The 18,394-nt window shown below is 39.1% G+C and overlaps 1 protein-coding gene across 3 annotated transcripts in view; it reads left to right on the top strand.

Annotated features, from left to right (window-relative positions):
- Positions 1–18,394, top strand: part of SH3KBP1 (SH3 domain containing kinase binding protein 1) — a 177,325-nt gene that overhangs the window by 96,644 nt on the left and 62,287 nt on the right. For all 3 annotated transcript variants that reach the window (XM_063126438.1, XM_063126441.1, XM_063126439.1), the window contains one exon: positions 10,164–10,360. In XM_063126438.1, the coding sequence (XP_062982508.1) occupies positions 10,164–10,360 (197 nt within the window). The remainder of the gene's footprint in view (positions 1–10,163; positions 10,361–18,394) is intronic.

Raw genomic sequence — 18,394 nt, 5'->3', positions numbered from 1 at the left:
CTCCGGAAGGAATATATCCCAGAAATATATATGCATGTCTATTATTAGAAGAGATGAAGCTTGGAATCTGTTTCTGTAGGCACACCATTTAATGTTTGTTCTAATTCATAAAACATATGCGACTTGTCATTCCCCCCTCCACCAATTGCTTTGTTTACTAGGATTCAGAAAACAGAGCGGGAGGTTTTGCAAACTGAATTTTGTGAGGGATATCTTAAGACAGTGTTTCTCAAACTGTGTTCCACATAACTTTGATGTTCCATGCAATGTGAATAGGGGTTCTGTGAGAACATTTTGATGGTAGCAATATTTTCCCTCTAAAATATGAATTACGAAATTATGTATGAATGAAAAATACTTACTTGAATAGTATTTAGATTGTAAATGCTGCTATTGTGACGGGGCCATCATGAAGCCTCATTGGCTCCTGCAAACTGGAGCCAATGAGAAAGACAAAGCAACTCCCCTGCCTCCTCAGGCCATTATGGGTGACCTTGAGAACACATGGTCCTATCAGCACTGGATCACATGGTTGGTGTACCCAGCCAGAGCCACGACTCAGGATATAAACCAACACAGAGCAGAGTCTGGACCCAAGCCTCAGTCTCTTCTGTAGGTAGCAGTGCAGAAAGCAGCTGAAAAGTGTGTATGTGTGCATGCGTGCACGTGCAAGTGAGTGAGTGTGAGATAGAGAGGGGCGGGGGCATCCTGCAAGTCTGGCAACCAACGAATCTTTCCAGAACCTAAGCGGATAGCAGCATCAGCTAGAAAGTAGGAAAGTTTTTCCTTTCCTTTCCTTTTTTACAACTAGGGTGCAGCTCTGTATTTTGTAAATTAATTTTAGGGATAGCTGATATGTTGCTGGGTTTGAAGAAATGGTCTTTTTGTTCTTAACAAATCTACAACAGCTGTGTACATGCAAAATTAAGTAAGCAAAGATAGATGATGTTGTTGTTGATTATTGCCCGATAACAGAAGCTCTCTAGGCGGTTCACAAAAGTACACACCACAATATAAGATCATAAAAACATAATATAAAGTATCTAATATAAAAAATGTAAAACAATTTAAACAGCTAAAAACAATTACAATAAAATACTGGTCCTGACAACTGACATAAATGCCTCATTGTATGCAATCAAATGCCTGGGAATAAAAGACAGTCTTAACCTGGCATTGAAAAGATGACAGTGTTGGGTAGACCTCAGTGGGCAGCTCATTACATTATCAGGAGCTGCCACTGAGGAGGTCCTCTCCCTTGTTGCCATCTTCCAAGCTTCCCGCAGAGAAGACACTTGTAGAATGGCCTCTCACATTGATCATAGTGTCCAGGTAGGTTCAGGTCTGGAGTGAACCTCCATCAGGTATTTCAGTCCCAAGCTGTGTAAGGCTTTATCCGTTACAATCAGAACCTTGAATTGGGCTCAGAAATATACAAGCAGTGAATGCAAGTAAGCCAGAATTGTTGTTATATACTCATATCTTCTGGCCCCCGTTATTAATTTGCCTGCAAAATTCTGCACAAGCTGCAGCTTCCGAACTGTCTTCAAGGGCAGACCTCTGTAGAGTGCATTGCAGTAATCTAACTTAGAGGTTACCATAGTATAGACTACAGAAACCAAGTTTTCCTTGTCCAGATACGGGTGTAGCTGGACCATCAGCTGAAGATGGTAGAAGGCATTTTGTGCTACTGAGGCCACCTGAGCTGCACGTGGCAGACATGGCTCTAGGAGAACTCCCAAGCTATGAACCAAATCCTTCAGGGGAGTGCATCCTTATCCAGAACAGGACGAATACCCTGCACTCAATCAGAAGAACCACCCACTAACAGCATCTCAGACTTGTCTGGATTCAACTTTAGTTTGTTAGCCCTCACCCGGTCCATTGTTGCAGGCAGATACCATGTAGGCCATAAAATCCTGAAATGGCCAGTACAAGGTCCACTGGGCATGAATAATCAGCAGCCTGGGCATCCTTAATATCACATCTGAGACCACCTCTGTCAGCTGGGTTGGGCCAGTGACATGTTGGGACAGTCCTGTGGTTACCATGTAGGCCATGAAATCCTGAGCTATCCCAGACAAGGTCTCCTGGTCATGAATAATGGTCCCCAAAACCAGCACAATGGCATTCTCAGCATCACATACAAGACCACTTCTGTCAGCTCAGGGTAATGAATATATTGATCCATCCTTTCATGGAGAATTGAAAGAAGTTGCTCGTTTTCACCCAGTCCCGTGTATTTCTTTTTTCTTGCAGATTTGTCTTTAGAGGAGGGACAATAGTCATTGATACAGTTTGCATGCAGAAGGTCCCAGATCCAGTCCCTGGCATCCTCAGCTAAAAGGTTTAGGTAACCAGTAATGGGGAAGAACTGTACTAGAGAACCTGGAATGCTGCCAGTCAGACAATAAGGCTAGGGGGAGGCAACATAATGCCCTCTAGATCTTTTAGACTATAACTCCCATCTGCCTCTGCCACAATGGCCAATGGATAGGGATTATGAGTGTTGTCATCCAAAACATCTAGAGACATCAGGTTACCTACCTGATGAACTGATGATCTGCATAAGGCAGCTATGTATGGTTATACATAACCTGAAAAGAGAAGAAAAGTAAAATTAGCGGCTTCCTTCTTACTCAATTCCCCACCCCCTTAGGTTTTGCCTGGGGATGTTCCTTCTATTTATAGTTTGACTTAACTCTTCCTTCCTGGCTGCTAGATCAGGTTAGACAGAATCAGTTAGCGGACTCAGATATCTGTCTCTTACAAAGTCAACATTTGCAGTATTCAGTAGCTGTTGAGATGCAGTTTGGCAGAGAACAGTGTCAATCCATCTGCACAAGAGTCATACTCAAATATTTTTGTAAGGACAGAACAGTAAAAAAGAAAAAGAAAAAAACCAAATGAGGGATGAAAATAATGTACCTGCAACATAAAAGATCTCTCTGGCAGAATTTTCTTCCAAAGCGTGAAAACCCTCTGTGCATTCATTTTGTTCACTTTTATTGTTTATTCTATATTGTAATTGGATCAGAAAGAAAAATACTGTTGTAAAATTGAAAAAATAATACAAACCATCATTATCACTTGTTAGAATCTCTTTACGTTGCAGAATCCTGGACTGATTTCAGCATAACTCTGGTGGAAATTATTATTATTGCATTAATTTGGAAATGTCAGTCTCCTCCTAGGGCGCAATTTGCAAAGTGATGGTAATTCAGTAAACCTGGGGTGTGTGCTCCAAATAAACTCAGTACGGAATTAGACTAGAAGAAAGCTAATGTTTGTTATCAGTCTGTTTGAAATATATTGCCAGAGCTATGGTTAATGGTGGACAAAGATGGCTATGATCTAGTTAGTGGTCCCTCATTTTGTGAATGCCAGTGTTTCCTAGCACCTTTATTAACATAAGCAAATACTGTGGAACATACATAGAATAGTATATACGGATGCCTTTGAGTAAAAACAGAAGATGATACAGGGAGCCACAGAAAGAGAGGGAACTGCTCATGTCAGCATGCCTTGTCGTTGAGAGAAAGAGCCCCTCTGTAAGACAAAAGAAGAGTACACATTGTGTGGCACAAGGGAACAGGCTTGTCCAAGTTAAGCAGCAGCCATTTCACAATAAAACATAAGTCAGACCAATTTAAACAGTGTAATACATACTATATATTGACAAAGGCAATCAGTCTTGTTGGAAACCAATGTTAATTATCAGAAATGTAAATCATCAAAACTTGGGACTAAAATTCCCCCAAGTGTTTACACTGTAGTATCCCTCAGGCATAGGGACCATACGGGTGAGCTTACCTGCTCAGCCTGCCACTTGCCCCTAGACTACCAGGCAATAACTTCAGAGTCTTTTCCTTGCTGGATTCCTTTATTACTAAAACCTCCTAGAACAGTGACACTCCAAAACCCTGTAGCAAGGCCCACACCACCAAGTGGCTGAAACAGAGGCCCCGCTCAGGCCTTCGATGAGGACCTGGAGACTAGCAGCTACAGGCCTCTTAAAGGTATATACATCCACATATCACATACACAAATAAATACCTAGGCAGCCAACACTGTTTTGAATCAGAAAAATAGCCTCTAACTTTCTTGCTGCTAGTGCATATAAAGCTACTCTATAGGTAACAAACTTGGATACATCAAATAGCAACCATTTTATCTGAATGGTTTTCTAGAAAAAAATATTTTATTTATTACATTTCTATACTGTCCAATTTCCGAAGCTGTCTGGGCAGTTAACGACAAAATAATAAAATAGAAAATGATAAAATACAATATAAAGTTTAAAAGTATAAAAATAAAAACAATAACCAAATAGAACCTAGCCCAGTGCAAGATTTCAAATACTACACTATCAGGTTTAAAACAGAAAAGCTAAAATGCCTGGTAAGATTAAAAAAAAAGTATTCATCTGGTGCTGAAAAGAGCCCAGTGGTGGCACCAGGCAAGCCTCTGGGAAGTTCATTCCACAAATGGGATGCCACAGCAGAAAAGTCCCTCTTCATAACTACCCACCTCACTTCCTTTGGTGGGGGCTCCTGGAGAAGGACCACTGAAGGGCAAGTCTGGGCAGATTATATGGGAAGATAACCTGGCCACCAGCAGTTTAGAGCTCTGAATGTTGATATGGTCACTTTGAATCGGGCCTGGAAATGGACTGGGAGCCAGTATAGATGGAAAATTACTTGCATAATATGTTCACGCTGGCCAGTCTAACTAACTAAACTAAGAACCCTGTTAACAATGTCATGGACCTATTTTTGACTAGCTGAAGTTCCCAGACCATTTTCAAAGTCAGCCCCACTACAGTGATACAGACGATCAGAACATGAATAACTGTAGCTAGCCTATTTCTGTCCAAATAAGGATGTAGTTAGTATATCAGCCTAAGCTAATAAAAGGTGCTCTGTGCCACTAAATCCATCTGTGCCTCTAGTGACAATGCTGGATCCAAGAGCACTCCTAAATGAAGAACCTGATCCTTTAGGGGAGTGCAATACCCTCCAGAACAGGTTGGACATCCCTTAGTCAGGCAGATGAACCACCTGCTAACAGTACCTCCATCTTGCCTGGATTGAGCTTTAGTTTATTGGCCCTCATCGAATCCATTACCACACCCATGTATTGGTTCAGAACACCTATTGCCTCGCCAGGTTTGATGAAAAGAAGTTGGATGTTATCTGTATACTGGTGACACCTCAGTCAAAATCCCTGGATAACCTCCCCCAATTTCATGTAGATGTTAAACAGCATGGGGGATAAAATAGAGCCCTATGACAGAATTGCCAAGGGACAGAGCAATAATTCCCCAGCACCACCTTCTGCAATCAGCCATCCAAATAGGAGTGCAGTGCAGTACCTCCAACTCCCGTCCCAGATAGCCTATACAGAACAATACCATGGTTGATGGTATCAAAAGCTGCTAGGGGGTCCAACCCTGAAGCCTAACTGAAATGGATCTAGATAACCCGTTTCATTCAAAAACCTTGCTCAGGAAGGGTAGCAACTAGCCTTTGGGGCATTTTCTGAAAAGAAGAAAGAATTGTGAAAAGAAGAAAGAAATCTCAGTAAGTGACTTATATTAAGGGAAATACAGTATATAGTTGCAATATCTTCAATCTGGTCTGATCCACATACACAGAGACAGTCATTCATTGTGTTCTTTTACAAACATTGCTGGTCACATATTATGGGGGCATATTTTGAAATCTAATATGAGTAAATGCATCTCTAACAAAGGGAAAAAGTTAATTCCTCCATATAAGCTGCCCTTTCATGATGAAATTCAATTTTTTAAAATCATGGATCTTATGATCAGGGGCATCCTGAGATGACATTGCAGGGGAAATTGACTCAACATTAACAAAAAAGTTTTTTTGAGAATATTAACAAAATAGAACAGAAAATACATTGTGAAAAGAGGGAAAACATACATTACATATATAGGATTATTGTCGATTTCCATAGTGTATACCGTTCATTAAAAAAAAGGGGGGGAGAGTTATACATTGTTCTCAGCCTTCTCCATTCTGCAAATCTAAAAACGCAGTTTTGTAAGACTAACAGTAAGAATTTTTCTAATATATCATGGATTCATTAATGTGTGCTTTTAAAGGAGGAAGACCTATTTCATTTCTAAGTTATTTGCCAGGTGTGCTATGTGGAACTGCAAGTAGGGCATGCAGAAATTTATTTTAGATTAGATTAATCTCTACTTAAACTACCCATATCGCTGCACCATATAACAAGCAAGGTTCAGTTTTAGCAAAAACTTTTAAATAGTTGTTCTAGGAAACAAACACCTTAAGTACAATAAAGTGTCTTTACAGCCCCCAATAAACAGGAGTAAATGAAATTTTAATTGCTTCAGAATGAGTGTGCCACTGGGTATTTTCACCAAAATGACGCACTCATTTTTTAAACAACCAACACTGCTTAATTATATGTCCATCGACAGGTTGCTTATGCATTTTCACAAACACCACCACATTCGTCTTACTGTAATTAATAGAACAAAGATAGCTGTACCGGTCCATGAGGAATAATCTTCAATTGAGGAATAACTTCATTGGTGTCAGCCAAAATTTCACAAAAGCTTTCGGTATCTCCAAAACTTTTCACTAAGCTAGGTGGTTAAACTCCCCCCCCCCAAAAAAAAACCTGGGGGATGGCAGAAAAGTCCAAAAATTAGGCCAGGTGTTGTGGCCATGAAACCTGACTGCAGTTTAGATCCATTCCAAAATGGAAGTTGCGGGATGAATCTTAGTTACTGGTTAGTATTGCAAGTATTTGATTTCACATAGTGTTCTAGTACAGATAAGCAGCGGCTGACCCCCATTTCTTACAACAAAACATTACAGCCAGCCTTTAGTACAAGAATAGCTTCCTTTTTAAAAAAGAACACAAAAATTAGTTTCCAAAAACAATAAATGCATTTTTATTTTGCAGCATATCATTCAGTATTTATAAAATACTATTGTTTGTTTGAAATTCCTATTATTGTGAATAGATTGTTTGATCTTGTTGCCCTTGAATCTCCTCAATCTATTATTTACTCAACTTATTCCCCCTTCCATTCTGTTTATTACAGTTATCAGATTTGATAGGGATGCCTAATTGATTTCCATTTGAAACACACAAATTACTAAAATTCACATACTTGGTGAACAGGAAAATACCATTAGCCTTTAGTTAGAATAAAAATTAAATTGCATATAACTGTTAAATGAAACAGTGTTAAAACATAAAACATATATATGCAATAATAAATAATTAAAATCTAGCTAATTTTGCAAAATCAAAATATAAATTTTACTTTAACCTTAATCCCAATAATTCTAAAGCAGGTTCTAAATCAATACCAGCCAATCTTCCTCCTCCAAAAACAACTTTGTCAGTATCAGCAACTAAGAACAAAATATACACATCCTCATAGCATTCAGACAAGGGAAGGGTTCCTGTTTCCATTGTAGCCAGTCTTAATTTGTTGTACTTTACCAGAAAAAAAAGCAACAGCCCAGTGATAAGTCTGTAACTAGTGAGGCTCCAAACTTCCAACCCATGGTACTTAGGGCTTCTCTACACCAGGCTTTTTATCCCACAACTTTACCAGGGCTTCTGTTTCCAGATTCTTCACTGAATTAAGATTGGCTCTTTACATGCACTTCTCTCTTTTTTCTAGGGTTTTCTTTGTCTGCAAGTTCTATATATTTATACAGCCATTAGATGGTGCTTTGGTATAGCTGTGGTTGTAGTGCAATACCATAATTATATAGAGCAATTCAAACAACCATTTTAAAAGAGTTCTCCCATTACAAATAAAGCCGCGGACATAGACACAAAGTACAGGTGTGACCGTGGAGGTTGATGGCATATGTAAAGGACTCTCAAACATCTGTGAGTAACCAAGCTCGATAGCAAGCAATTGGTTGCCTGGTGTAGAAAAGTCCTATGTCTAGTTTTCACGGGACCAGAATTCATTTTGCTCCTGTCATCATTGTTCCTCTGAAAGACAATAGAATGCCACAAGGCAATCATGCTGGAGGCATGGTAGAGAAAGGGGAAAGCACCCAAATTGGTACCCAGGTGAAACTACTTTCTTTATTTAAGATCACAAGACAAATTTCCCTCCACCAAAAATATATTAGTGGCAAGACATAGTTTGGATCAAAATGGGAAGATTCAGCATATATTAAGTTGGCTTGTTCAGATGAATATTTGGTATATTTGAAAAACAGCTTTATATTAACTTAGAGGGTAGCTTATTTCAATGAGGCTAGTAAAGCCAATCAGGTTGTCTATCTTGATTTATTTTATTCCTGCCTAAGGATGTGCTCTTTATAACAAGATTGCCTCAGTTAGAGAGGAAAGTAATTAAATGTGTTGGCAGAGATAATGTTACACAGTGCATTTGATTGCATATTTAATTAACTACTATTTAACTTTCTATTTCTCCCTTAAATAATGTATCATTTTGATTGCATAACTCGTTTGATGTGAGTCATACATATCAAAGGCTCAATATATATGGATTAAGTGCAAGTAAGTACCTTTTCAGTAGGATTGGTATGGTAGCTGACTTGGTAGTTCATTGATTTTCTGATTATCATTGCAAAAGTTATTTCTTGGAACTTGAGTAGTCCCTTCTTCTGGAGCTGGGATAACAGTATGAAGCAAGGTAATACTGTTGGAGCTTAGTATGAAAAAGTAACTTCTACCGAAGTACGTTCATTTGTTTCAACTATGAGCCAGAACAGAAGAACTGCTTCCTCCTGCATGAACCTGCCCATGTAATGAGATGTCAACTGAGATTCCACCTTTGGAGGTTAGGAGGGTGACCTTTTTGCTGTAGTGTCACCATTACAGAATTCCGACCTTTAGTATATATTTAACTTGTGTTCTCCCCTTTGCCCTTTAAGCATTGTGTGAAAACTATCCTATTCTCCCCAGGTTTTGGTGGGATATAATTAAGGAATTGTTTTTGGTTTTAACCTATTTTTAATTTTAATTGTGTTATTTTGTATTATCTTAATTTTGTGTCTAAGTTTGTATCTAAGCTATCTTTAAGACCCCAGTGGTAGGAAAGGCGAGATGTAAATCTTTTCAATTAAATAAATTTAGAAATTGCAAAACTTTAAAAAAAAATAAAAATTGTCATAAATATAAAAGGTGATTAATTAAATACATTGATTCAAATGGCAGTGAAGCATATGGATGTCGATGATAATAAATTGCAACTTAGCCTGCACTAAAGCAAGCATCTCAAGCTTTCCAGGTAAAAAATCCCGTCTATTTTGCTTGTTTGACAATAAGTCATGGCTTTTCAGTAAAAGGAGGAGCAACATATCCCACACACTCAGTTATTGGACAGGTAAGTAAGTAATGCATATTGCTCTTAGTTTTCCAATTGTCACAGATAAATAGGTGGGCATTCAGATTTGTCTTGTCTCCTAAATAACTTTCAGAGCTATGCTTTCAGATCTATTCTGGCATTGGCCAGAAGGCACAAATCATGCTCAGTAAATACATCATGCACTATTTTGCAATAGTCCAACAAATTGATCAAGAAGCCATGAAATTAAATCAATACCACTAGCCTATGTGATCAGTTAGAATCTGTTAGAAAAATTGTCTGAGTTGGTTTGACACTTCTCTGTAAAAGAAACTTTTGAAACTCTTTCTTCAGGCGTACAACCCGATTTGGACCAATATTTACAAATGCACAAGTGGACCCTCATTTCCTCTAGCAACCCCTACTATTTTGGTTGTCTAAAATACTAATACTATAGTTCTAGAAATGTAGTTTTGGATGGAGTCAAGATTAGAAGTGCCATAGAATCCCGATATTCCACCATTGCAAAGGTCTGGGGATATAATTTAGAGTTAGTTGTTGTTTGTGTGTTTATTTATTTAATGGGATAGCTGCTTGCCCTTATACATTCTTTATAATCTCAATACATCAGATACTGATTGTTCTGCAGTCAGTTTTGCTGAAACAATGTGATTTTTCAGATTCCCAGTATAGAAGAATCAGATATACTATACAAATCTGGTGAATGAGGTGTTACTTTGCTTTCCTTTCCTTACTGTTATAAAAATCATTGCCAATTTTAAGTCTTAGGTTTCTTTCTCTTTTTTCCCTCTGGCAGGTTTAAGAGATGCTACAGGCTCTGAAAGTGATGGTGGTGACTCAAGTAGCACGAAATCAGAAGGAGCCAATGGAGCAGCAACAATCCAACCCAAAAAGATTAAGGGGATTGGCTTTGGTGACATCTTCAAGGACAAACCTATAAAGCTACGCCCAAGATCAATAGAAGTAGATAATGACTTTCCACCAGTTGAAAAGGTACAGTTTGTAACAATTCCTCATATATGTAAAAATTTGCTTGGTTTCTCCCCCAAGTTCGGCTGTTGGGTTTTGTTCTCTGTTGTGCCAAGGTCAAAAAAATGAACACTGGTTAACGGATGTAATTGATCATTGTAATTGCTTGGAAGAAAGATATATCACGTCAGTGATTAATTCCTGCATGCACACCTGTTCCTTTTGGCCTCACTAACTGTAGTTGAGGGAACAATCTTTCAATGTCTGCCTGAGGATTATGCTAATATTATTGTGGGACATGGTAATAGTGAGCAAGTGTATTTTTTCAAGCAATTTTTGTAGTTTTAATTCATGAAGTTGTTGTTTCCTTTATGTTGGACACCATAAGTGAATACCACTGATCTATATATCTGTGGAGGCCATGTTTCCAAAGTGGGTTCTGTGCAGTGCATCCTGTCTCTGTCCCTCTCATATTATGCCACACATCATGCAATATAGCAGGTTTTACTGCTTAATGTTACCTTGATAAAATACCACAAATCATTATATACAAAGTGGTATTTTATGCAACTTACACTATCCAATTGTGTAAAGTTAACATATTTGAAGAGTTAAAAAGTAATATTGCTTATAGGTATTGTATACTTATATATGAAGAGATGGGAAATATCTGGCACTTGGAGTGATTTGAAGAAGGGAAATTAACTTATTAAAACTGATGGAAATTGTAGAGCAAAGTGTCCTATATTCAGCTGTGTAGAGAAAGATGGTGTGATTTATGAGAAAATATATAAAGGAATAAAGAACTTGAAATGTAGGTATAATAGGAGGTAGCACTATGGTCATAGCCTGGTATATTGTTACCTTGGCTACAGTTGAAACGTTTCCTTCCAGCTCTTCCCTTTCCTCAGGCAGATACCATGTGGTTAATGAGGAAATAGTTTGATCTCTTTGCTGATATGCCATCTAGTACTTACTGCTGAAAGCCTTGAGGAAGACATCTTGACTGCTTGGAACTGAGGCACAATGTGCTAAGTAGTTTATCAGCAAAGGAGAATGATGCACTTGCTTATAAACCCTTAAGTACATTCTTCCTGATCCTGTGTTCCAGCTGGCAGTCAGCAAAAGTAATATAATCAGGAATTGCTGGTCCTTAACCAGCTGCAGTTAAAAATCTGGGTAAAGTTATTTTCCTGAGTAAGCATCACCTTTGCCATGCTGTGGTGCCACTTACGTGCCTCTCAGTCTCAGAAATAATTTCACTGTTTTGATTGTTGAGTTTTGCATATTAGATTTTCATATCAAAAGCACAGTACTTTGCTTTGTCAATTTTATCAACTCAGTCTGAGCAAACCTTGAGGTCAATGACGTTTTGACCTTACCTAGCAAGCTACACAGTTATGTGAAAGTGCTATTTTAATTTTTTAAAAATAATGCCACTGAAGTGGTTGGTCTCAGTCTTTCTCTCAAATTATCGAGGTTGTGAGTCTTAAACTGCTATTGATAAGTTTACATGCAGAATGCGCTTAACCCATTTACTGTGTGGGAATAAGATCAAAAGTATGCTGATGAGAGTTTCCTGTGTGGTGATTTTTTAAGAAGTAGCAATGTAGGTGTGCTAAAATCTGTTCAAGAGGCTTACATATAGAGAACGTAGTTTTTAAGCTGTCCATTTAAAACATATGAACAAAGCTATTGTGTTACATTAGAGACAACATAAATGCTCATTCTTGTTTTGTTAATAATGGTGTTTCATTTCGAATAGTAATCAAAGTGTTACAATGCCAAGTGCAATATTGGACAAGTATTGCTACCCAACCCCACCTTCCAATCCACTGAAATGTTCCTCCACATACAATCTACCCAAACCCACAGAAACTCAGGAGAAAACATAGAGATGGCAGATTGGATCCAGACTCGCTCTTTCATTCATGGAAGGAACTGAGATCCAGCAGAAGCTTTTGCTGGCAAGGAGAACAATTTTTGCCAGTTTATTATTTTATTATTACATTTATACCCTGCCTTTTTACCTCTTGCAAGGGACCCAAGGTAGCTTACATGGTCCTCCTCCACCTCTCCATTTTATCTTCACAACAACCCTCTAAGGTAGGTTAGGCTGAGACTGGCCCAAAATCACCCAGTGAGCTTTATGGCCAAGTAGGGACTATAACATGGATCGCTTGAGTCCTATTCCAACACTCTAACCACTACGCCACACTGGCTCCCGTTACAGACCCTCATTCCACCTCCCAATTGTTCCAAAGGGTACTTTGACTCTGGAGCTTATTGGGCAGAGTGGAGGGGATGCAGGGGAAGGTGATATTTCCTCCTCCCCTTCTTGCAGTGGGAATTTCCAGGGAGTGGAGATCTGCTCCTGGGTAGTCTGGATGTTGACCAGAGAGAAATGGAACACCCTCTTTTGTTTTCTTTAAGCAACCTCAAATGCATATAATCAAATGTTTATGGGTTGCTTTTCGTCATCTTTTAAAGAGGTGGTTGTCTTAAGTTTGTCATCTTACATACATCTCTCTGTTCCCCCAATTTCCCTAACTTTTAGGGGGGGAAATGCTTGTGCAGGAATTCCTTCAGAAAGCAGATGTCACATTCAATTATAGTATTGGAAAATAAAACAAATGTCTTTTTTTAAAAAAGATAATCCAACAACTCTCCTTTTTAAAAGAGTTGTGGGAAAGGGAGAACGCATGTCTGGTTTTGTACTGACGTACTGATCTTATAAAATGCTCAACATCAGGAATACTTTGCTTTGGTAAAGTTTCATGCATTAAACTGGTACATAAGCACCCTCTAATAATATATTCTGAACTGTTGTTTTTATACTGTTATTTTTATGTTTCTGATGGTTTTTAAATTTTGTATACTTTTTAATGTTTACTGTTTTAACTTTTGTGAACCACCCAGAGAGCTTCGGCTGTGGGGCGGTATATAAATGTAATAAATAAATAAATAATATAAACATGTACTAACATGAGAAAATAGAGAAAATAATAGTAGGTACCTGACATAACTTAATGTCAGAGGAAACAAGTGTCAAAATTACATGGGAAAAATGGAGGGGGGGGGGACTGCTTTCATTGTTTAGCAGCTGTCCCGCATTGCACTTTATTTAAATATATTTATTAGCCACTTTCCCCAAAAGCTCAAATTAGGAAACAAAAACTAAAATCATGAATATAGGATAAAACAAAACATCACCATTAAAATGAAGATAAAACAACTAATAACTGAACAAATCGACTCAATAAATGCAGATTAAAATAAAGATGTTTTCTAACCTTTGCAATAACTCTGCAAAGATGAAGACTTCCTTGCCTCTATAGGCAGGATATTCCATATTTTGGTGCCAACACTTGAAAAGGCCCTGCTCTTGTGCAGCAATGGAATAGTTAGCAGGGCTTGAGGACTTGACACTTGGTCTAAGACTGGAAAATGTGGTATGTGAGTCCATCTATATAGGCTTTAAGAGTTGACCCATACCTTGACTTGGGCCCAGATGAAAACAGTTAGCAAACACAGTTGCTGCGAAACAGCCTTTATATGTACTCAATTGTCCACTGTGCAACTGCATTCTGTATCAGCTGAAACTTCTGAGTCATCTTCAAGGCAGCCTGACATAGAGTGCATTACACTTCTAAATGTGAAAATTAGTGGCATGGATCAGCAAAACAATATCAGCCATATCTACAAAAAGAGCTTTCGGAATTAGAGCGGATAATTAAAAGTACTTTTGGCAGTAACTCTAAATGGCTCTTGAAACAAGCTCCTGTGCAGTTGCACCCAATCAACAGGCGCTAAACATGATTAGATGTTGAAACAATAGCTACATCTATTTCTAGCCAGCCAAGTCTCTCTAGACCATCATAATTCACCACCAACATTACTTTCATCTTATCTGTACCTAACATCAATCTATCTACTTAAGTGCTGAGTTATTATTGTGGAAGCAGCTCCTACCTGCTCAGTTCATGGAATTATGGCACCCAGCTTCAGGGCTCTGGATGATGTCTCTAGGTGGCTTTATAAAGATGTGATATGTCTGATTCCTGAAGAGCACATACACATCAATTCACATGATACTGAGACAGTATTTCCCAGTGATTACCCTCTGGATCATATCAGACAAAAATTAGCGGAAAAACTGGTGCACCCTTTGCAATACAACAAATAGATGTTCCATACAGCCTAATGTGATCCATTGTGTCAAATGCCTCAGAGCTACCAGAACCATCCCAATTTCAAAATGAGATCAGAAAGAAGATTTAAATTGCTTTGATAGAGATGTATCACTTAAGAATGTCTGGAGTTGCTCAACTACCTCACATTCAACTATTTCCCCTAAAATGGGAAGATTAGCTGAATCTCCTTTTGTCCAAAGTTATTTTCCTCAAAAGCAACAAACCACAGCATATTATGAAACCCTAAACCTCCCTCTGATAGTCACTAATAATTTTGGCTAAGCTAATTAAGCTCAATGGGGCTGGTCTTTGGGGCATGGGTCCAAATGCACTCATTATTTGAAGTACGCTTTCCAGATCCTCTAAAGGAGATCCAGGTGACTCAAGCAATTACTTTAGACACACAAGAACTTGGATGAGAAGGAGAAAATAATTGTGTTTCCTATTAAATGTTTGCACATATGGAGGTTTGTCTAGGATTGAGACCGACAAAATTGTAGTAGCTAAAGTAGTTTTTGTTATTGTGTTTTCAGTTTTCTGAATCAATAATGACAATTTCAGTGAGTTGCCTTTAGTGCTGTTTCTGTTTTGTCAGTGACCTTTTCCTTGTATATCTCCATTTTAGCCATTGTCTCTATTAGTTTCCAGTGTTCACTTTCTTTCACAACCCCCTTTTTAATAATATTAAATTCACATCAGTCCTGAAACTTCATATGCACTTAAGAGCCACTTGATGCTTCCTAGAGTTTGTGTGATTTTCTAACAGCACTATTTATGGTATATTAAGTATGTCATTTCTTGCACATCTTAAGACAAGATCAATAAAATCAATTTCTATTTAGAAGAAAGATGATGCGTAATAGCTTAAAATTGGGGGTTATATTTCCCTCTCTGACTTGAAAACTGTACAAGCACTCTCAGTAAAAGGTCTGTTTTCTCTAACTATACAAACAGTATCCCGGAAGGTACCTTAGATGATGATGACGCTTGGAAAGCAAACAACTCTTCCTAGAATTTCCTTTTCTAAGAAATCATTGTACCCTTTTGAGCAAAGCTGATTTTCCAAACCACTGCATTTTTTTAAAGACTTCTTTAGACCAGAGAGTTGGAAGGGTAGTAGATTACTTGCGAGTGAACACAAACAGTTATCCCTAGGATTATGTTGCAAACAGGAGTCAGGGCTGGTTCTTAGTTTAAACAAACACCTGCATACTCTCTTAAAGGATGTCTGTAGAAATCTTTTCCAATCTGCTGCTGCTCTGATGCATTTGACTTCAGCTTCCACCATCCCCAGCCATCATGCTGTCTGGGGATGATGGGAGTTGTATTTCAACACATTTGGACCATGCCAGGTTGAGGAAGGGTAAGGTTGGTTGTACAGTCACACTCCTTTGCACGATGGTAGCAAATTATGGTATGGGGTTTTCAGGATCAGGATCAGTCTCCTTGGTATGTATCCCGAATTGGTCTCAGAGACTGAAGAAACAGACCAGCCAAGACAGGAAGCAGGGGAGGAAACTCTCCAAGACTCTCCAGGTGTCAAGGAGGACTCTTCCTAGGAGCTTATTGACAGGAGGCCCAGGCTCAGAGATCATCGTCCCGGCCTGTGGGAACTCAGTCTTAGTCAGGGAGGAGGGAATATTGGAATTGACAGATCCCAGAGTCCCTTGCAGCATCAAGCAGTCAGAGTTGAGGAAGATGGGAGGCAGTTTGCTAGGTTAGCCACTCACCAGAGGTTACATCATGAAGACCTGTCCTGAGGGAGGAGTTTGATATAAGCCTGTCCTGCACTGCAGGATGCTGTCCATTTAGTTGACAGGCAACTGCCTTGCTTTGTTAGGCTAATTAAGCTTAGAGGATAGCTCCTAGCATTCATCCTTCTAGTGTGAAGAGATGTCTATTTACTGAATAAAGCTTTGCAGGGCAGAACTCTTTATTGCCTATCATCTTGGCTGGAGGGTTTAGAATCACAACAGGAGCCTGATAAGATATAGAGTAGGGCTATCAACTATGATGGCTTTAAAATGAGATTAGACAAATTCATGGAGAAAAAGGCTGACAATATCATGATGGCCAAATATCTCCAGTATCCAAAGCAGTATGCCTCCCTAGGGAACATGAGCAGGAAGGTGCTATTGCACTCTTGTCCTGCTTGTGAGCATCTGGTTGTTCACTGTAAACAGAATGCTGGGCTAGGTAGACCTAGCAGGACTCGGGATACTATTAACAACTTTACACATTAGTTTAAACCAGGGGTGGACAACTTGTGGCCTTCCAAATGTTCTGGCCTACAGTTCCAGTCATCTCTCATCAATGACTATGCTGGCTAGGGCTGATGGGAGTTGTAAACCAAAACATCTGGAGGCCCATAGGTTGGCCCCCTGCTCCGTTTTAGAGAAAAAGCAGATTCGGTTGGCACAGTAACTATATTCTGTTTTAAATCGTGAGGGCCAAAGACTAGGTGTTCTGAAAAGATGGCCTTTACATTGGCATTGATAACTTCTAGCCAATTCAGAATATTCTCAGCCTCTGTTCAAAATGTTCCTTGGAGATGGCAGATGTTGCAGGAGTTAGGATTGATGAGCAAGTATAAGCTTCCAATACAATCATATTGTCTCACTTGATCTGGAGGCGTGTTTCATAACGGGTTGTGCTACACATGTAATCCCACCTTCTGGGGTGCTTCCAGACAAAGGGCTCCTAGCACTACTAATCCAAACACACTTCAGCTATTCCATCTTTGCCTCTTCAATTTTTTATTTTTTTATTTGTTTTTTGGGGTGGGGGAAAAGATGGAAGAAAAAGTGAGACGAAACAAGTAAGAAAACACGGGAGGGTTACAGGTGGAAGTTGTCATTGTCTGGATCTCCTGTAAAATTCTATGAATGGTGTGAGCAATATAGCACAATAAAAGTATCATCTGGAAACAACCATTTATTTCTTTGTTAGTTATACTCAAATACCACTTAGAATAAAAATGGTCTATGGGTGGAATCCCATGGGATGCGCCCTGGCTACTCGTTAGCCTCCGAACTCGTAGGCTTAAAAGTATTCAGTGCAGAAGCTGAATACTTTCACCTGTCTAGCGGAGGCTTGGGGGAGAGGGAGGGAAAGAGGCTGGGGGCAGCTGTGGATACCTGTTGACCCACATCCCCAGTCACTACCCATTCCTGGGATCGCCTCCTTTCCTCCATCTCCATGTTCTATTTTGCGAGTGTGGAGCGGTAGCTGCCACGGTTCTCTCCAGGCCAGCTACAAGAGGAAAGGGGTGGGGAGTGTGGTTTCCTGGCTCCCAGCTTGGAGCCCTGTCTTTGATCTTGGAGCCTGGAAACCGAGCAATCCTAAGCACCCACACACACCCCGATGCTGTCTAGGTAACATAGGATTGTTCCGTAAGCAGTTCATATATAAATATTAAACATTTATATACACTATTAGAAACTATTTCAGTTACAGTAACAATACAAATACATTTAAAATACACTGTTAAAAACAATTTCACACTATAATAATACAAAACAATCTAAAGAACAGTACGATGGAGCAGCATATAATTAATTGGAACTATTTACAAATCAGAGAAGGCCTGGGTGAACAAGTGCGTTTTCAGATGTTTGAAACATTCCAAATTTTTGCCTCCCAAACTGCACGGAGGAGGGTTTTTTGGAGGGTGGGCATTGCCCATGAGAAAGCCCAATATTGATACAATACATGGCAACGTTGTGTTGGTTGTGGAATGACCAGCAAGTCCTTCTCTGAAGATCTTAAAGGTCGGCTGGGGGTATATAGGGGAAGGTGGTTCACTAGCTATCCTTGTCCCATGTTGTTTATTGACTGTGCATATCCCTGGCTCCATCCATTACTT

This window comes from Elgaria multicarinata, chromosome 5 (genome assembly GCF_023053635.1).
Source record: "Elgaria multicarinata webbii isolate HBS135686 ecotype San Diego chromosome 5, rElgMul1.1.pri, whole genome shotgun sequence".
Lineage (NCBI taxonomy): Eukaryota > Metazoa > Chordata > Lepidosauria > Squamata > Anguidae > Elgaria > Elgaria multicarinata.
The sequence above is the reverse complement of the archived record's forward strand: the minus strand, read 5'-3'. Positions and strand labels throughout refer to the sequence as shown.